Consider the following 20,570-nt stretch of genomic DNA (forward strand, 5'->3'; position numbering starts at 1 on the left):
CTATAAGTATTCCCAGATGGCAGATGTTCCCTGACACTGCATGCTTCAGTTGGAGGGTCTGTCATAGGGTTCCCATCTGCAAGGACCAGCTCCAACTGCTGAAGACTGTCCAAATCCTCGGGCAGCTGGAATAGTGATTGTTTTGAACAAGCAGTTTTTGCAAACATGAATACACAAAAGTAAACAGCTGCAGCACAAAAAAACCAAATGATGTTGAGCATTCCTGCATGCTCCCCTTAAACAGCACATGGATGAGGCACAAACAATTCAGTCTGTGCATGTAATGAATGTATTGCACATCTCACCAGAATGTGTAAAATTCAAAGTATCTGCTCCCAAATATAGAAGGATGGCCATCAGGCTCTTCTAGCAAAGCATTTACTTCACTAGGTGAGGACTATTCACCTGGTAGCCAGGTGGCCAAATTCAGCTTTCAAAAGTTGTGCTGGTTGGCACACCAACAGTGCTAGTGAACTTAGCCACGCAGAGATGCAATGGAGACCTGGAGTAGAGGGAAAGACTGGGCAGCGGAGCATCCCCAGAGAGCCGGTTCCTCACCACCCCCTGGAGTCGCTGGTGCTGACCTAGTGGGTCTTCTCACATCAGGGGATCTGCTTCGAGCTGACCTCTGGGAAACCTCTTTTTTGCCCAGATCCTGAGGTTGACATAGGTCATGGATAAAGCTCTCCTGTCCACTTGGCTTGGGTACAGCTCTTCCCCCACCCTCCCAGTTCCTAACTTTTATCCTATTTGGCTCCCTTAAAATTACAGGATGAGCCCTCAACGACACACTGCATTCCTCCTTCCCTTCTCTCTCTCCTCCTTCCAAAATGCTTACTGGTGCTTGTGTCCTTAAGGCCACAAACACAAAGACTATTTTTCACCTTGTATTTGGCATATGGAGTCTGGGAGCTGTTTCAGGAGATTGTTGCGACAGTCGAGCATTTTCAAGTGGCCAATGGCTGCGGGCAGGTACTCTCCATATTCTCCATATGCAGTTATTTCAGATTCTGGAAAATATGTGTGCATAACTTTTAATAATGAAAGGATTTTTCCTTAGCTTGATACCTAATCAACGTACAGAAAATATCAGTAAGTGCTGAAGTAAGGTTTAAAAACTGAGCTACTCTTGGTATGACTACTGAACACAGAGGGATGGCATGAGTTTCAAATGCTGAGTTTTCATATTATTCCTATTCTGACGGCTCTGGCCAGATGCTGTAGAAAGAGAACCTTCAGTCCTGCATTTGGGAGCAGCTGAAGTCCACAAAAGTGCCATGCCACACCAGAGCAAGATCTTCCTCCTCCTATTGCTTCTACCTGCAATTTGCTGATGTCTTCTGGCAGACTTGTGAATTGAATTCCATTATCTTGTCCCAGGTATAATCTCTCTAATGACTCCAGGAGAAAGATTTCCTTTGGAAAGATACTGAATTGGTTTTCAGACAGGCTAAGGCATTTCAAATTTGTCAGTTCTTTCCCTGCCCACAGGTATCTAGACACAGTCATTAGAAAGATACATTATGTCAATTAAACAGTAATCTCTGGGATTTTGTTTTTAGGGAAAAATCTCCAAGAAAATGCTGTGGAGCTGTGTTACTGTTGATGGATGAACACAGAATATTCTGCTCATTAATATGACATTATGCCTCACAATGGTGGAAATATTGGCAAAAAAACCCCATGTTGCTTCCTCTGCTGGAAAGATTTCTTATGGAGGTTAATTTTATTTCTTAGCAGAAACATTAACCTGCTTCTTCATTTCCTTTGTATGCACAGTGCAGGGGAGAGTAATTTAAATAAATGAAATCTGAAAGTGATTCTTTTGCATAAATTACTACTTCTGTAAATGTAATCTTCAAGAAAAAAATTGCACAAGTTAAAATCTCCTTGGAAAAGAAATGTTGTATTATATAAAAAGGAAGGTGTATTCTGACCCCTAAAATGAGTAGATCCATGAATACTGTTACACTTATAATAGCACAGGTTTAGGGTACATAATTGTTCATTACCAAATGAACAGCGATTGTTAATGGTGTTAAAGGCATTAACAATATCACATCCGTTTTAAAATTGCTCTCTGCTCTGCTTCAGTTTGTGACGTATTGATTCTATGCAAATGCAGCTGTTATTTTGCAGTGTACACAGAAAAAAAGACGCAAAAAGACTGACACGGTTCCTCCAGGCGGTATTTCACCTTTACGATTCAACACAAAGGTCAGTGTTTCCACCTTCTTGCTTTTTTCTCCCTGCCTGAATACTCAGATGTCAGTGATAATGAGTAACCCAGGCTCAGGTGCATACCAGGTGGAACATGCCTTCTCACTGTAGTAGAGAAAGGTGGCACTCAGTTGTAATGAAGAACTTATATTTTGCAAAAGGGAGGTATCAATAAAATGAAAGCCAAGGAACAAATACCTCCTGTATCTGACTGCTCTCCAGGGCCAATACTTACAGATTTTTCATAGGGCATATTCCTTTAGGAATCTCATCAAAGGTATTTTCACTTAGATCTAGTATCCTGACACCGGTTAATCTAGTGAAGGACCCGGGTACTGTGCACAGTCTGGTGTTCCTCAGATAAACACAGGAAAGGGACAGCCAGCAGCAGATCTGTTGTGGGAACTTTTCCAGGCTGTTAGCAGACAGTCTGAGTAACTCTCATTTCAGTGAGATTCTTCAAACTTGGGGGAAGCTTGTGCAGGAGATTATGAGACAGATCCAGCACAGCCAGCTTCTGGCAGTGTTGCAGTGTAGGAGGAATGGAGGATAAATTATTAGAAGCCAAAAATAGCTTAACTAAGTTTGTCAAAAAGCCTGCCTCTTCTGGAATGAGACTGATTAGATTTTGTTCCAGATCTATTATTTCTGAGTTAGCAATATGACAAAGCTCCACGGGAAAACTTAAAATCTATTTTTCTGGAGGTAAATTTCCTTGAGTTTTGTCAGGTTCTCTATTTCTTTAGGCAGACACTTGAAATTATTGTCAGAAAGGCCAAGCAATTCAACGTGATGGAGGTATTCACAGATCTGCACTGGGATTTCGTGCAAGTTTGTTTTATAGAGCCTGAGCTCATGAAGGGACTGCAACTTGCTGATAACTGGCAACAAACTACAAGAGAGGGGATTGTTGCTGAAATCTAAGCTCAGAAGACATTTCAGCTCTCCCAGTTCTTTGCATATATCCTGTATGTGATTCTGATCTAAGCAGAGGGCCTTCAGGTGCCTCAGGCAATTCGTGTCTCTGAGGATGCTTACAGTCAGGTTCTTTTCCATGTGCAGCTCTTCCAGATATTCTAGACTTGAGACCCTGGCAAGATGGTTCGCAGTGGCTTGTTGGCTAAATCAATGAAAAATACCCTGTTTGTGGTGCGTGTGGGAGAAAGAGCTTCATTCTCTGGCACTTCATTCACTGGTGTTTCTTGTGCAGTCTGAATGCGGTCATCTTCAAAGCCAACAGTCAGCTCTGGGGCAGCGAGTCCCCCTGCGCTGGCCTCCTGGCTCTGTTGAGACTCAGCCATCTCTGCTCCTTATTTTTAATTTCAGAAGAGAAAAAAATTAAAAATCAAGAGTACTCAAAGACTTTCCTACGCTAAATAAATACTGGCAGAATTCAGCATTTAGGGACAGATTCTAGCCTTAGTTGTACATCTGCAAAAAGCTGCTTGTGTTCATCTAGATCAAATCCTGCAGTACAGACAACAGGACCATCTCTTTGAAACCCAGTGCATCCTGAAGTGCTCCAACAGCGAAATTCGTAGGGTGACCTTGTGAAGTCAGGGGAGCTGGATGAGGCAACCTCCTTGAGTCTTGAAGCTCTGTATTTACAAACACTGACTGAGATCTGTCTTCAGCTATGCTGACTGTAAAACTAGAAGAGTCCTATTGTAATAAGGTGGCACCGTCTGTAACACTTAGTGGTTTCTGAGCCAGAGACATGCCCGTGAATCTGATATTTGATAACCCTTGAAGTTGTTCTGTTGCTGATAGCGAAAGAGTGAGAGGTGGGAAGGGGCGACTACCTGAGCAACCTCTGATGCCGGGGCAGAAGAAAGCTTTCTGCTAGCATTTAAGGAACGGTAAGAGAGAAAGAGGAGGTCACGAGGCAGCTGTCTGTTGTATCTCACCTGGCACCCTTTTCCCTGCTGCCGTAACCGCGCTGGGAGGACGTTATGTTTCCAGAGGTGGGCGGTTTTCAGATGTCACCAGGACAAGGAGGAAGAATTGAGCGACCCACCGTGGGGAGAGACCCGTGCTGGGTTTCCCAGTCTAATTCAGATGTCACACAAGGGTATTTTCTTTTTTTTATTGGCCCTGAGTTCAGTACTCGGGTGTGAGTCCCACACGCTGTGGGACCGGAGAGTGTGCGATCCCAGCCCACCCCCTCCTGCGTACAGGGGCAGAAGGGAAGTCGGCAGAAGGATTTATTTGGTGGAGAGGACTGGCACAGGCACCTTTGAAGTAACTGCTAATCCGTGTAACCACGGAAATTTTTACTAAGGCTCCTCGGAGACCACGGGCAGACCACTAAACAAATACTCTGGGGGTGAGCTGACAGAACTCCCCTCCCCGCAGGGGCCAGGCACCACAGGCGCGGCCAGGCCTGAGCGGTGAGGCCTCCTGCCAGCGCCCTGGGCTGGGCCTGGCTACCTTCACCCGCTCCCTCTTGGTGGAGGGCCCTCCTTGGAAACGGGCTCCATTACCAAACACTATTAACCGTGGGACAGAGCTCGCCTGTGGGCCGGTCACTGTGGGTTGGCGGTGCAGGCATTGATCGCTCAGGTAGGCCTGCGTAGGTTGGGGGCCCAGCTGCTTTACGGGGAAAAAGGACTTGCCTGTATGAATATTAATTCTTTGTTGGCTTAGATCCTAGGTGACGGCAGATCAGAAACACGTCCACACATCCGCGTCTTTTTCTGGAGCTTTCCCTGTCTCTCTGTCTCTTTTATTCTGCTGTTGCATACCGAGAGTTGTAACCCTTTTCAGACCGAGCCCATTTTTATTGTTATCCAGAGCCCAGCACAACAGCGTTTGGGTCCATGGTGATGTTGCTAGGCTGCCCTAATGATGCAGTAACGCTGTTTTGTTTTCCAGCAGGTCATGTCAGTTCGTCCAGATCTTCACCAGCACTATGTGCGGGCCTGCCAAAACTTGGGCCAACCCGAAAACCCCTTCATTGCTCATGTGCTTCAAGAAGCTGATAAAAATGATAAAATGTAAGGAAATAACAACATGTTTCAGATGCTTCTGAAAGTCTTAAACAACATAGCAGGACAAGGAATTGAACAACGAGAAAGTTCATGCAGTTTCAGGCTTAAACACAAATCATATTTAGCATTTACTGCTGAAGTTCTGGTTTGACTCATCTTGACATCATCTTGGCAGAAGTTTGTAGGTATATATCCCTTCTGGGCAGCTTTACAAGCAGTGAAATTAAAAAAAAAGTGAAAAATGTACAGGATGGTGCCTTTGTGTCCCTTAAAGAAGCCAAACCCAGTGTCTAGTCACCCTAACTCCCTTTTGTCTTGCTCCTGCTTAAAAAGGCTCAGCTGCATCCAGTTAGCTTCCAGCTGGTAATGCTTCCCTGAACTGTCTCTGAATCCTGCCAAGGTATTAACCACCAAAATTCTCTCTCATTATGTGGTTAGGTAGGGCATCCTCTCATGAATGCTTCTGGGGTCAAAGTTAATTGTGTTTTGGAGAGAAAACCTGAGAAAATACAGCCTAGTGAAATAGTTTGTGTTAGGTTTTGATCCTGAGGGCAGGATAGAGTAAATAAAGGAAAGGGAACAAGTAAAAAGTTGATGATGAGGTAACCTCCAGGATAGTCTTTATTTCCATCTACCTTCCCCATATCTTGCTCCTTCCTGCTTTCTGTGGCTGTGCGCTAAGTGTGATCTTGCAGCTGTGCAGTGTTTTCAGAAGCGGAGCGCTGAGGTACAGCTTGAATCATGTCATCTGTCATGGTGTTACCAAAGGTAGCAGCAGCTAACTGCACGCAAACACATCAGCAAGGGCAAGCACGGATACACTTCTTATCTGGAGAGAGAATTCATTTTTCTGTATCATTTTACTTCTCCCCAAATGCTTACATTTTTATGTTACAGCAGGTGGACAAAAGGGATCACATTAAAAATAGCTGGAAATAATCATCTAGTGCCTGTGCAGAGAGTTACGGATTACGATCTTCAAGTTCTTGCCTCTGTCTTGCACAATACTGTATTTGTCACAGGTAAGCTTTTTTCATGTATGTTTGACATTGCTGTGCTAATATAAGAAAACATAAGCAGTCTTGATTTCAGCCTTGATTCATCTTTGTTTCTTTTTCTTCAGAGATCAGTTAATTGCAGATAGGCACCTGTCACATTCTTCATTCTTCATCTTTTTCAGGTTTGGATCTTAGGTGTAATGTTTTGACTGATGCTGGAGCAAAGCACATGGCAACATTCCTCCAGGTGCCAAAATGATGTTTGTCATTCAGCAACTTGTAATTTATTTGGCTATTGTAATATTTATCTGCGGTAAATGGGAGACAAAAATGCATTGGTTTGGCAAAATTCTATTAACTTTAACTTTCACATCCAAATCCATCCCACTAGAATCTTAGTTTGTGTTCTCTGGAGAGATTTTTAATTTCTGGTAGAAAAGTATTTGACATTTGGCAAGGGTGTCATGAAGAAAGAACGCTGGAATAAACTGGAGGGCATATAGGTTTACAGTTCAATTTAACAAAGGAGGGAATGGTAGTGTCAAGTGTGCCAGGGCCTGTGCTTTACATACTTTATCATCTCTGTTAGTCTTTTTGTAGGTCTAAACACAGGAAACGTTAATGCTGCCTTTTTGTCATTGTAAGCACCAGAATACAGATGGAAAATGGTGAGTTGCCACTCAGTGCCTGTGTTCCTGGAGCTCAAGGGAGTGCCATTAAGTTCACAAAATGCCTGAAGGTCTGCATCTGAGCTTGACCACCTGCCTCGTTTGGTCATGCTGAGCACACGGGTCTCTAAGTGGTTTCTGTAAGCCCCATGAGGACCTACACACTACATGTTTTTCTGCCCTTCCCTCATCATCTGACATACTTTGGCATTCTTTAACTATTTCTCCAAATCAGGGGCTGCCTGAAATGCAGCAAAAGACAGAGGTTTTGAGTACATATATGACGCATTTCCTTTTTAAAAAATGCAGGCGTGTTCTAGAAAAAAGTCTCATTGCTTTCTGCTTTGTTTGTTCCAAAGGAAAACTCCACTTTGCGGTACCTTAACCTGATGTTTAATGACATTGGCACAAGTGGAGCAGAGCTGATAGCGAGAGCACTCCATGTGAGTATTTGTCTAGGAGATTTAGACAATGGCATCTAGTTTGACATTTTTGCTTTTGATGAACAGTACTAGCTGTCCTGCCAACATCAGAGCTGGCTGAAAGGGCCTTCTGTCTTCAGTCCATTCAGAGTTTTGCAATCACAGGGATTGCTTGTTTTCCCAAGGCAGACTTCAGAAATCAGATTTCACACAAGAGAAAGTTGCACTGTGCGGCCATTAACACTTAATTATTGCAGCTATCGCAACTGGTCTTCTCTCTGTGAAAAATGCTATGCTATGCATTATATTATATTATTATTATAATAATGCATAGCATGCCATTATAATATATTATAATATATTGTATATTTATATATATATGTAATCCCATCAGGTTTTTCCTTTTTTTTTTTTTAAATTGTATTAAATTTGCGGGTAACTTGATGTCAATATTTGTCTTGATTCAAGATGTCTGAGACATGTTTTCAAACCTTCTCACAGCAGCAGCATAAAAACAAGTTTGTTATTTTTAATGTGGTTTCCCAAGGAAATGAGGCTTGTGTGTACGATTTGTTGTGTTTGTGACATGAGATTCAGGTGAACCCTTCCTTCCTCCTTCCTAGTCTTTGAACTCCAAACTGATTTCAGCTAAATTTGAGAGGCCTCCAAAATGCTAATGTTGTACGGTAGATTGTACAACACTGGGCTTGCAAACAACCCCCAAAGCTGTTTGTGCAGCCCCGTGGCAGCGTTTGCTGAGCAGGTGGGTGGCAGGACCTGACCAGACGGGCAGCCCCTTGGGCCAGGCAGGGGATCTGGAGTGAAGGGCGTGTGTTATTGAGGGAGGGTGAGGGAAGGAGGTGCTGTAGCGAGTTACCGCAGCAGGGGAAAGGGTACCAGGGACATGTGGAAGACACAAAAGCCGTGTGAAACCGGGCTTCATTAGTTCTGCTGCTCACAGAACTACTTGTTTTCTAATCACTTAATCAATCATAATCTCTGGTAATGAGTGATTATGGTGGTACTGAGGAATTAAAAATACAAAACTACTCTGTGTTGCATTTAGGTCTATGACAGTGAATAGATATTTCGTATCCATTGAAATTCTGTGGAGAGTGAGGGGAAAGACATTGACTTGACCCCTGATCAGAACTCTATATTGCCAGTCCAACAGAGACTCACACCCTGGTTTGACTCTGCACCAAGTAGTCCTACTGAAGGCAACCAGCTTCACTGAGCTTTGACTGGCCATGTGATTTAAAGGACTATAAAAAAAAAAAGCAAATTATATTCTTGTTTAGAATGCGCTTACTAGATTTACATCTGGTTTTATATAATTTGCATTTCAGCTGCCAATTTAGGTAGAAGTATCTGCCTGGATTATTTTAATGAGTGTGAAATTTGGGAACTTGGGAGAAACAAAAGTTTTCAAATACTTGAGTGTTTCTTCCAGACTCTCATGCGTTTGATTCCACTGAGGGGAGCCTGAGTCAAGTACTTAGTCAGTGTTATCCCTTAGACACAGTTCTGGAGGGATGTTTTGTCTTCGTGTGACAACCAGCAAGACTCGCAGGAAGGAGGACAGTGTTGTTTTTCAGGCCATTTAAAAGGAATTGATTTTTTAATTATTATTTTTTCTAGAGGAATGAAACTCTTGTGTATTTGAGAATGACTGGAAACAAAATAGGAAACAAAGGTGGAATGTTCTTTGCTTCAATGCTACAAATTAATTCAACTTTAGAGAAGCTGGATCTTGGAGACTGCGATATGGTGAGTAACCCAGTAAAATTATCAGCAATGACATAAGTCTTTCAAGGGTGTTACAAAGGTCCTGCAGTGCTTAATTGGGGGAAAATGCCATCCATTGTAATTGATTTTACATTTTGTGATAGTTGGAGGTAACAATATATAATAATGCAATGTGTACTTGGAAAGGTATGTTGCATAAAACACCTGTGAAATCATAACTGATGATAGGTTAGAGCCACTATGTCCCTGGGAATTCAGGTGCTTGGCTTTCACATTTGCAAGGTTTGTTCCTGCTGTTCAGTTCTGTTATGCTGTCTAAGTCCTGTGTAATTCACGTTGCAGAAAGGACTTCTTATTCCCTGGAGGTTCTCTTCCTTCTAAAGCATGCAGTGCTGTAATGCCTGAAAGTCAACCAGTCCCATAGCTCTGCTGCCCGCGTCACAGCTGGATCCATACAGGACATAGGCACGAGAGTGCTGAATTGAGTAGAAAGGCACCCAATTTGATCGCAGATAACTTGCCGCCTCCTAGAGTTGGGTGCTGTGAGACTTCTTACACGGTGCACAGGGAGAGTCAGGAGGGTAGAAATGGGTCACTGCACTAGGCAGGGTGCTTCCCACTCCAGCTGGTAAAAGTCTGTGGATGGCTTTTAAAAACCTGTGGGGTACAGCTGGAGGGGGCAATTGGAGCTGTGAACTTCCTCCTGGTGCAAGGTCCCAGCTCCTGACTGATGGCATGTCCTAGTGTGATCACATCAGAGGGGCTGGAAGGTGGAAGTAGTTCTTCTCCCTGCCTGGGAGAATTTGGTCCTGTATTTTGCCCTCCAGGAGAATGCCCTAATCAAGCTAGAAGTCCAATTTAAGACGGGCCACTCTCAGCCTTCCTGTTAAGGGTGTTCATCTTTTCAGGAGATAATGAAGTGTACGTTGGACAGAAGGAGTAAGTTTGACTGTAACCTAACAGTTATGACTGTCACCTGGGGGCAGGGAAATAGCTGGGGTCAGACGAAAATTTTATTATACTTGTTTCCTGGAATTACAGAATTTGGTCCTAAACTAGAAGGGGGAATACTTCTCAGAAACTGTGGAGCATGTTATGAAAACATAAACAAGGGAAGTGTAGCCAGCATATGATTTATTTGAAAGCTTAATAAATTTATGCTTGGTAGGGAGTTGACAGAAAACTGATTTAAAACAAAATAGCTTTAGGTGTAGACCAGCCTAATTGGAAAATAACATAAAGTAGTGAACAAATGAGAAGGAAATACAAAAATCTGAACTGTGTTCTAGACTCTCACTACACTGTACCACATTAATTTGCCTTTAGCATGAATTTACCTAGTGGATAAATGTTACCTAAGGTTTTTACCGAAGACCTTAGGGAACACACACAAGCTGATTTTAATTCATAAATCAGGAAAAGCAAAATACAGGATCAATTAAATGGACATGTATCTTTGAGATACATTATTCTTGCTTTTTATTTTCTGAGTTGCCAAATTTCCTGGTCATTTGTACTTCTTAATCTAATTCCACTCTATTATTCTATAGGGAGTTGGCAAAATACATTGTGTCTGTAAGCATTTGCCTGCTGCACTTGCATCTCTCCAGAGTATGTGGAGACAGAAATAATAGTATTTCCAATCTGAGCCCATTTGATGTTTTTGATCTTCTGACATCAATTCTAAGAAGTCATGGTAATTTGGTATCTTGATCTATATATTGGACAGCTTTCTCTAAAGGGCTTATTTATTTTCATTTCCAGGGTACGCAGTGTCTAATAGCAATAGCAACAGCCCTGACTCAGAACAGATCAGTCAAAGCAATAAACCTAAATCGTCCTTTACTGTACAGCCAAGCGGTATGTAAGTAGACTGTGGTGTCAGCTCAGTCAGAGAGAAGCATAAGTAAAGTCAGTACTGATGTACATATGGACAGCTGAACTACACGGCGCTCTGGGTTTCCTTACAAAGTTAAGAAAATTGTTGCAGAAATATTCTTTTTCTGTGCCAAGTTTTGTGCAGTCACAGACTGCCCCTGTTTAACTAGAATGTTAATTTTTTTAAAATTTCTTTCTTGGTACATCTGCATTTGTTAAATAATGGGCTAGTGGAGAGGGCTTGGTATTGGAGAACCAAGTCTTCCTTCTGCTGTTACAGCATGGAGAGTTTTATGTGTCGTTCAGCAAACTGAGGGAGAAATGCTATTTAGCAGGAAAGGAGGGGAAGAACAAAAGGCTACTGTTTATCTGAGCAGTGCCTACATGGGCAATTGCCAGAGCCTACAGCCTAAAGAAGAAAGGCAGACTTCAGCAATATGCCATATTCACTGAGCTGGGTGGTTTTGTTGTTTCAATATCTGAACTTGAAGCATGAATTTAACAAGTGAATGAACCCCATCAGTGTAAAACCTGTGATGCATTTGTTAGCCAAAACAAAGACAGAAACCCTCCAAAACAATCGAGCACCGAAAAGAGAATCTGCAAGGCAGTGTTTGCTGGGAGCCGCTCCACAGGCAGGCGTGCAGAGCTGCGGGGCTTTCGCTGGCAGGCAGGCAGGCAGCTCCTGCACATCACTGTCCTGCAGAAGCCTTGGCTACAGAGCTGGTCGCGGCGGTGGCTTCACCAGACCGGCAGCAGTTGTCAGATGTCTGCGATAGGTACGGTATTTTCCTGATGGCAGGGTAACAAAGTTAAACTGTCATGAAGGCCAGATCTTCCTAAATTCACACAGGTGAATTTAACAGTTTAAACAGATTTTAGTTATTTCTTTTCTACTAAGACAGGGCTTGATCTGCCTAAACCCAGTTCTAGAAATAAATTTAAACTATAAACTACTGCTATTGAAAATATAGGCCATTAAGGCCCTGGTCTGTATCTGTGGGAGACTATAGTTGCCGTTGTTCCCACCTGCAACTCTTATCATTTTCTGAGGCCTCTGTGTTGTTGCCTTATTTTTGACTCACAATATACACTCAGTTTTTTTCTGAACTAAATGTACAGCTTCAAAATGAACTTAGTGTTACAGTGACAGGACATATTTTTTCCCATAGCAATCCTGTTTCTTTTTATGAAATAATAGATTAGCCTCATGACAAAATACTTCTAATGTTAGTGAAGACTGAGTCAAATGTTCAGTTTTTTAGGAGCAATGACTGTGAGGAAAACTGATTAGACATAATGATTCAAACATTGATGCTTCTGATATTTGCAGGGATGTATATAGTACTGTAAACCTGTAAAGATCTTTCTGGTATTTTTCTTTCTTTATTTTCAGTGTTATCACAATATATTGTTTCCTGGCTATTTTTAATACAATATACAAAATAGGAGACTACTGATAACCAAATCTTGCTGTTGTGCATCTCCTCTTTACTGAAGCGAGACCTGATCTTATCGTAAAGTACGGCTTAATAAAACTGAGTGTATTTTTTTAGGAAGAGACCAGCGTTCATGTAGCTCTGATGTTGAAAAATAACTCTTCTCTTGTGGAACTACACTTGTGCAAGCATGAAATGAAAAACTTTGGTGTAGAGCGACTGTGTGAAGCATTGTATGAAAACTCCAGCCTGAGATACCTTGATCTTAGCTGGTAAGAATTATTATGTGACATAGCCCTGATGAACATTAGAAACTAATTTTCTTAGCACCTTTTAAAAAAAAATGTGTGCATCTCTCTTTCAGTAATAAAATAACCCATGATGGTGTAAAATTTTTGGGAGAACTACTAAAACAAAACCAAACCCTGGAAATCCTAGATCTTAATGCAAACCGAATAGAAGATGATGGAGCCATCTACCTGAGTGAAGCCTTGGCTTTGTACAACAGGACTCTTCAAGCGTTAGTAGTTACTCAACTTCCCCAGAGACTGCAGGTGTACAGACTCAGATGATAAGGAATTTGGACTTTGCAGTGGCTGAAGTGACATCAAAGCTGTGTGCTTTGATGTTGATCAAAATAGAAAAGTCAGGAAGTTCTGAACTTTTTGGTCCATTTTTCCTTCTTGGGGGGAAAAAAACATGAGTGACAGATTTGGGTGGGATTCCTTTGCTAAGCATAGGCCTCTCCTGCCATGTGAGATGCCCCAAGACTTGCGAGACATCCTTGGGTGCTAGAGGTTGAGCCACAGCTCCTCTGAGCCCTGCAGCTGGAGAGTGGGCAGGATGTGCCAACGCATTTTGGACAGCACAGGAGGCCTGCGTTTGGTAACGGAATGAAGTCCCCTGTAGCTTCACATGAGCTAAAGGAGTAAAACATGAGGCCAAGACGTGCCATTCAGTCCCATGTGCTAATGCCTTCCCACACTGCCAGGCCTACTCAGAACTCATCGCCTTTTCCTTGTACTTCCTTTATTCCTTCTTGTATCCATTGCTGTGTGGCCTGACATATGCCTGTTCTACTTTGGGGTTTTTGGGGTTGACGCTTAGATCAGTTTTGTAGTGGTTCATCTTATGTGTGATTCACAGCTTTTACAGTCATTCTAAGGAGGGGGGCGTGGGGGAAGGCAATTAGATCTTATTAGTTCTTTTTGCAACTTTAAAGTGTAAGTCCCTGTGGTGCACAAGCAAAAACAAACCGAGAGCTGTACATCTTCTGAATTTTAAGATAATCAGATTCCATGCAGGGATAAGGCACTATATTTGTTGATTCTGATCTTCAACACTTAAGAAAATCCTGCATTTAAGTTAGCTTCTGGGTGAAGCCGTAAGAGCTATAATCTCTCTACCAGGGTGTATTTTGTAGCCTGCATTAAACCGTGCACCGGCAGGATGTAAAAGCTGATCAAAGGTGTTACCTGAAGCCGTTAGTTTTAAGTAGCAGACTAAGGAGGTGGCGGCTGCTAGGTGCCTCTGAAAGCCTTCCAGGTTCACTAATATAAAAATAACTGCCACTCTGCAAAGATCAAAGCTTAGCCTGGATAAATGCCAAGGCCTGGGTTTCAAAGCAGAGTAGGGATGAGACCTGGCCACCAGGCAGGCAGTCATGGACACTCAAGAACTAGATAGTGAACAACCTAGCTGCATGAGTCATGGAAATGCCTTGAGAAATACTCCAAGTCCATAGTCTAAACTGCCTTTAGCAACCTAGAAAAGATTTCACAGTAGGACTGGACTCGATACAAATAAATAATTACATTATTAATAACAAATATAAAATTTAAATATACATATGCAATATAATATATAATGATAAAATATAAGAATAAGTCATAGTTAAATTCTTAGTTTTAACTAAGAGATGGGAATCCTGCGGTTTGACTCACATTTGCATAACTATTTTCTCCGTTTGTTAGGTTGTCAGTAGTAAGCAACAATATAAGTGGCAAAGGACTTGTAGCTCTTTCAGATGCAATGAAAACAAACATGGAACTTTCCTATATTTACATTTGGGGGAACAAATGTGATGAAGCCACCTGTAGGGTAAGCATTTGCTTCTGAACTCTTCTACGAGGGTTGTGTTTTGTTTGTTTCTTCTAAGTTGTTTTTACAATCATTGGGAAGACTACAGCAATTTGTGAACAAGATACCTGATTTACTCTTTTTCTTAAAAGTAATTATAATATGGTGGTGCTGCAATGAGACTCACTGAACATCAACATCCTGAAATCGTTAAGTACTCACCTACTGCGTGTTATCTTCTAGAGCCTTCACTGCGGTCAAAGTGGAATGTTACATGTCAGATTCTTGTTCTTGTTCATTTCAGGCATTTTCAGAATTAATTCAGACAGGCCGCTTGAAACCTAATTGTACAGACGTGGAACCCTACGAAGTAGATGGGCACGTTCACCTTGCAGAGCTCTCCCATGGCCTTAAGAAGCATTACTACTGGACACCAAGTTGTGGGGAGGCAACCGACAAAGATGCTAATGCCAGCCTGGCAATTGCAGCTGTGTCAGAGCACTTGTGAGTGAGGTAGCAGCTTGATGTACTCTCTGTGCTTGAGGTTTTCCTACCTTGTTTCTAGTAAAATAGATTATATCAGTATCAAACTTGCTACATGTTGTTTCCTCTGTCTAGAAGGAATCTAAAAACACTTGATGTGGCTTTTAGAACACTTCATTAGAGATAAAATATTGAACATGGGACCTTAGAATTTGTTGCTAAAAAAGCTCAAGCTATTAAAAGCCTATTAATATGAAAATGCACTAATTTTGCCGCTGTTGTTGTGCACGATCTCCTTTGCTTTACCATGATTAGCTGTAGTTCCAGGGTTCCCAGGCGATAGATTTAGTGCAATAACATGCTAAGAGGAAAACAGTTTCACCACGGTGTAGCACACTAAGCATGACACTAGTTATTCAGACCAGTAACAGGGAGTAGAACAGTCACTGACCCACGTGAAGAGTTTAGAGTGCAGCAGTGCAGATGCATGACCTGCATCCTAGCAGCTGAACTACTCTGCTCTATTAGGAGACCTTCTCAGATCAGGATTTTTATCAAGTGCTGGTTATTTAAAAAAGATGCTGGGTTGTGAGCAGCAGCAGAGCCTACAGCTGGAGTATCATGACCACAGGGTCCTCTCCCACACGGCAACTGCAGAGGAAGAGCTGTCGTTGCCCTTCCTGGCCTGTGGTCGCTGCAGTCAGGTTTCCACGTAGCAGGGAGAGCCCATAGGTAACATTAGTGCATCTCTGCAGGCTGGAATACAGCCAGGCAGATCCAACTGACAAAAACTTACACCTAGGACTGCCGCTGGGCAGCAGCTTTGCTTGAGAGCAGATCAGATGTGCTGTAGAACAAGGTTCCTGTTGAAGCTGAAAGAGGTTTGGGTAAACCCATTTGTTTGCTACGGTGCTCTATCTACTCTCTCCTTTTACTTAGTAATGGCATGCTTTTGATCTTTATCCAAGAGAGACTTTTTTTTAACCAGGTTAAATGAACTAAAGCATTAAGCCACTACAATGCTGGAACTTTAAAGCTAGTGAACCTACTTTACTGGTATATAAATGGTATTTTGATTACCTTGCAGCACATACTTGTTTCTTGTACTACAAATGAAAAACGCCAAACTTGGTTTCATTATTTCTTCCTGTCTCTTGAAAACTGTTTAAAAAGATTTATATTGTTACAGCCATGTGGCAACTCCTACACGTGACTAAGACAAGATATGCGTATAATAGTAGTTAAAAATTGTTTAATGGTTTAGATACAGACTTTTCAGAATTCTGGGAATCACTCAGCTTGTTTCATTTGTACACCTGCTCTGCTCCTACCTGTAGGAGTGACTAGATCTACGCTCCTAAACAGAAACGAATGACCAAATAGGACAGCAGAGGTTTGCTCAAAGGCTTTCACTAGTGCAATCTTGTGCATGTCTAAACGTGCCTGTTTGTTAAAAAATAGTATAGAATAAGTAACAGAATAATCCTTGAATGTATGTGTATGCAGGCAAAATACCTATGAGATGGAAGCATGAGGGGAAAAAGGTAAGACAGTAACTTCAACAATAATACCTAAGAAGCAGTGATGTAATTGCTGATGTGATTCTGTATTATCACGGTGGCTGTGTAGAAACAAAGAGATATGTGGATACCCCCTACCAAGCTGAAATGACCAAAGTGGTGCTGATAGCTGTTGTAAGCTTTAGGTTGTGGGGTTTTTTTTTTCTCCCCTCCCAACAGAAATTAGTCAGGCTCTGAAAAGCACTTAGTATTGTAAGAGGACTTAGAGGGAAGCCCACAGAGCAGGTATGTTTGTTCTACCACACACAAGTTGACATGGAGAAGTGACATGGAGGTCTCTCTCCGCCACCTCAACCTTCTTGCCTGCTAGTGACGGTGTTTAAGACCTGATCAAGCTTTCTTCACCCTCTGGACCAGGAGTTATCCTGTGTTCTCTTCACAGAGTAGCTTAACAGATGTGACTGATACCCAAAAAGTGAGGGCAGAACGGAAGACCAGAAATGAATTATCTCTGTGGCCTGCACAGGGACATCTTAGTCATCTTGTTGAGCACAAAGACAGGAGCTTGCAACTATTGTTGCACAGAAGAACAGAGCCACAAAAACAAAAATTGAGGATACACAGAACATGATTGCTTGAGAAGAACCTGCATGCTATGAAAATTCTTAATTTAAAAAGAAATTAGGCCTTCATTACCAAAGCTGTTATTTTTCTGAGTGTTGCAGGTTATACTCCAATAGTCCAGAGTACTCTCAGTACTGAGAGACTGATGACAGAATTTCTTGCCAGAAAGACCACTACAAGATTCAGATCGAGGTATGTTTTTACCATGTATCTTTCATAGAATAGAATCACAAAATGGTTTGGGTTGGAAGGGACCTTTTAAAGGCCATCCAGTCCATCTCCCCTGCAGTGCGCAGGGACATCTTCAACTAGAGCAGGCTGCTCAGAGCCCCATCCAACCTGGCCTTGCATGTTTCTTTCCCTTGTCCTGTGTATGAGGTTCAGGCCAATTTCATTGCCCAAGTCTTAATTTACCTGTATGAATGACATTTGTTAATCTGCTGTGGCAACAGGGACCCAAATCTACCCAGTCAGCCCCAACTCCACCAACAGCAGTATTTTTTGATAAGATGGCAACGATATCATATACAAAATGTAACAGGATAAATTGCATCTACTTTCAAAATTGCTAGCGTCTGTTTTTGAAATGTTTCTACTCTGCCTGAACTCTTGTTTAATGGCAAGATGTTTGGCCCAAAATAACACTCTGTATTATTGACAACATCCATACAAATAGCTCATCTGTTACAGTTTACTTGGATATTCCTTTGTAAGAAAGGGCTGCAGAGTAATTCTTACTGAACTGAGGTATAAACAGCTTCCTGCAAACTAAAATAATTATTTCTGCAGAAACCTGTACTGTCCAGAGAGTCCTATGCCAGAGACAGTTACTGCTTCGCTTTCTCTGAAAGCCAAACCTTGAAATTCTTAAAAGATGTGTCTTGTGTTCTTTGTAATGAGAGAATTTACATAGGCTAGAAATTTTTGCCATGGCCTTCTGAGTAAGTTATTCTAGTAGCAAAAGCAAACATAAACCTGCACCATAAACCATTGTTTTGGCTTCTAGAACTCGCAGTACCTTGCCAAAAGGCAGCATTTTTTCCCCAATTTAAAGGGAAGGAAAATGACTGACCAGCAGGTCAGTGGTACAACATAGGTGCCCTAAGCCCTGCTGTGTGCTCTAGCCACGATAGCACCTTCTGTAAAATTAAACAATCTAGTAAAAATAAGTTGATACAAATTCTGATAAAGAAATTCACTGAATATCTACTTCAGCATAAAAAGTACATCTTCAAAGTACTCTGCAAAAAACCCCAAAACAAATACCACCCCTCCCAACACCTCAAAACAAGTGGAAAAAAATTAGCCTAAGAGTCATTACACTGGATTGAATAAAGTTTTTTTGTTTAATTTAGTTTAAACAGACCCCAAATATCTCCTGTGAGAAAAACCCAGGTGTGTTCGCTGCTGAGAAGACACTGTGGTAATCCTTGCTGCACAAAGGGCCACCGCGTGTCCTTCTGACAGGGTGCTTTGGTGGTGGTGATGTTAGACTGCTTCCCTCCTCCTTTTGTTGCTACCCCTTGCAGTTATAAACAGGAGACACAAGGTGAGGGAAAATTACAAAACAAGTTTATTAAAGTCTAACATAAAACACTTCAGGCTAAATATGTACAATTCCCTCCCTTCCCAGGGGATTATAAAATTGAGAGTTGAGCTATATACAAATAACAGAGGAAAAATTGTATATACATGAAAGGTATTTTAAAAATAATTTAACCAAAAAAATCAGTTATTAGTCCTTATCTGAACTTAATTCTGCAAGGCTTACTGACAGCCTCGCCAAGATCACAGCTCTGAAATCCTTAACATGGGACTTGTCCATACTTGAAAGTTTTTTTGAAACACTTGATTTCAGAAAAGTCGTCCTGCTTTTGTGCCCACATTCAGGCACACATTTGGAAGTGTCATACAAGGAGCTATTCTCACATAACTTATTTCCGAACAGCCAATTCGGAAATTTCTAGATGCAGAATAACCGATTCAGGCAAAACTTGCACCAACTTCAGTGCAAAATTGACTGAAACGGTACTGAAACAATGGTGTGACAAATCATGTTGTCTCCTCTAAATTACTGTTCATGGAATTACTCGAATTCCCTCTCTCATTTTGCAGGTACGTCTCAAGCAGGAGATGTCTGCCTAGAAAGATTCAGTCTTTCCCACATTAATCCCTTACAGAAATGATCAACACTGTTATAAATCTTGTACCTCCAAAATGAACTCAGAATCCTTAAGCCTAGGAATTAGATGTGCAGCCCATTTCCATGCATCTCTATTGGCCAAAGGTACAGTACCGACCTGCTTCTTCAGGTCCTACAGTACCCAGCCTGAACACACCTACAAATATATTTTTTTTTAAATATATATATATATATTTAAAATCTATATTCTAATAAATGAATACAGTTCATAGAGATCATACCTCAGCAGCTGAGATATCTTCACGAAAGATGAGGATAAAAATCAAGACTCTCAGATGGTGATTCAAGAGTGCAGGTCGCTAAATTATTGCTCCAAGACAAAACTACAAGCCTGCGTATTCTATTAAGAAAGGTTAAAATTGTTGTCTTGTAAAAAATAATCATTATCTTCTTGTCTATAGAGAAAACTAAATGACTAATAAAGCAAGTGTTACTGTTATAAGTATCTAAACAAATCCTGTATAAATCTAAGCACTGTATTTTTTTAAAAAGTCTGAAATCTAAGAATACAGTTATAAACTATAATTTTAGAAATATAAAACCAGTCCAAACAAACATTGTTATGGAATGCATTTTCTATGTAGGAATATGATTTTTAAATTTTTTTTTTTCTAGCGCTACTTCTTTCTTGTGATCTTTTGTCCTGGATATGGTAATCTCCAGATACTTTTCCTCAGATAACAGCAGCAGATCTTTAGTTTATCTTCCAAAGCTGTTAAATATTAAATTTATTGATCATATGGTATTGTTTTCAGTATTCATGACTAAGCCTATGTCTATCCCAAGACTTCTGCTCTATTTTCAAGAGAGAGAAAGTAAAGAGGAACCTTAGGACAAGCTACACAGAGTTCACATTTTTTACACAGAGTCAAGATCCCGATCTTTGTGGTTCTTCAGTCTTAAATGGCAAGGCTAAGGGAATCCCTCAGGTGCTACATCAACAACAGGAGCTACAAAAGAAAATGGGGGAAGAAAGGGGGAAATGCCAAACAAACCGAAAAGAGAGTACTTCATCCATTGTCCTTTTCCAGCATTATGAAGGACATAGCTGTTCATAAATGTTGTAGTTCAGATAAGCAAAGCAAGTAAAGGTCAGGCAGGTATGGCAATAATTAGCTTCAGCTAATAATTAGAGAGTTAGAGATGCCTGCATTAAGAATGTTCCCAGTGAATATGGTTGTACTTCTTGCTGTCCATGGTAGACTTTATCAGCAAACAGGTCATAAGTTAAAAGCATAAAATATGATCAAGAAGCAGAGTTTTAAACATGCCATACCAAGATGATCAACACAAAGAA

General features: G+C 41.3%; 2 protein-coding genes across 2 annotated transcripts; one reads left to right on the forward strand and one right to left on the reverse strand.

Annotated features, from left to right (window-relative positions):
- LRRIQ4 (leucine rich repeats and IQ motif containing 4) lies at positions 1 to 3,521 on the reverse strand (the record flags this gene model as incomplete). The annotated part of the gene is given in 11 exon segments (XM_082003740.1): positions 1 to 33; positions 36 to 136; positions 139 to 165; positions 885 to 983; positions 986 to 998; positions 1,002 to 1,010; positions 1,321 to 1,495; positions 2,456 to 2,655; positions 2,657 to 2,907; positions 2,910 to 3,311; positions 3,314 to 3,521. Coding segments are annotated over 11 exon segments (1,518 nt in total).
- A 1,579-nt stretch (positions 3,522 to 5,100) lies between these two features.
- On the forward strand, positions 5,101 to 14,951 carry LRRC34 (leucine rich repeat containing 34; the record flags this gene model as incomplete). Its single annotated transcript, XM_082003906.1, has 10 exons — positions 5,101 to 5,216; positions 6,108 to 6,232; positions 6,391 to 6,455; positions 7,236 to 7,319; positions 8,940 to 9,068; positions 10,812 to 10,907; positions 12,482 to 12,636; positions 12,729 to 12,884; positions 14,338 to 14,464; positions 14,748 to 14,951. 10 exons carry the CDS (start codon positions 5,101 to 5,103, stop codon positions 14,949 to 14,951), a joined length of 1,257 nt encoding a protein of 418 aa, XP_081860032.1.
- Between the last annotated feature and the right edge of the window lie 5,619 nt (positions 14,952 to 20,570).

This window comes from Phaethon aethereus (assembly GCF_964289735.1).
Source record: "Phaethon aethereus genome assembly, chromosome: 9".
Taxonomy (NCBI): Eukaryota; Metazoa; Chordata; class Aves; order Phaethontiformes; family Phaethontidae; genus Phaethon; species Phaethon aethereus.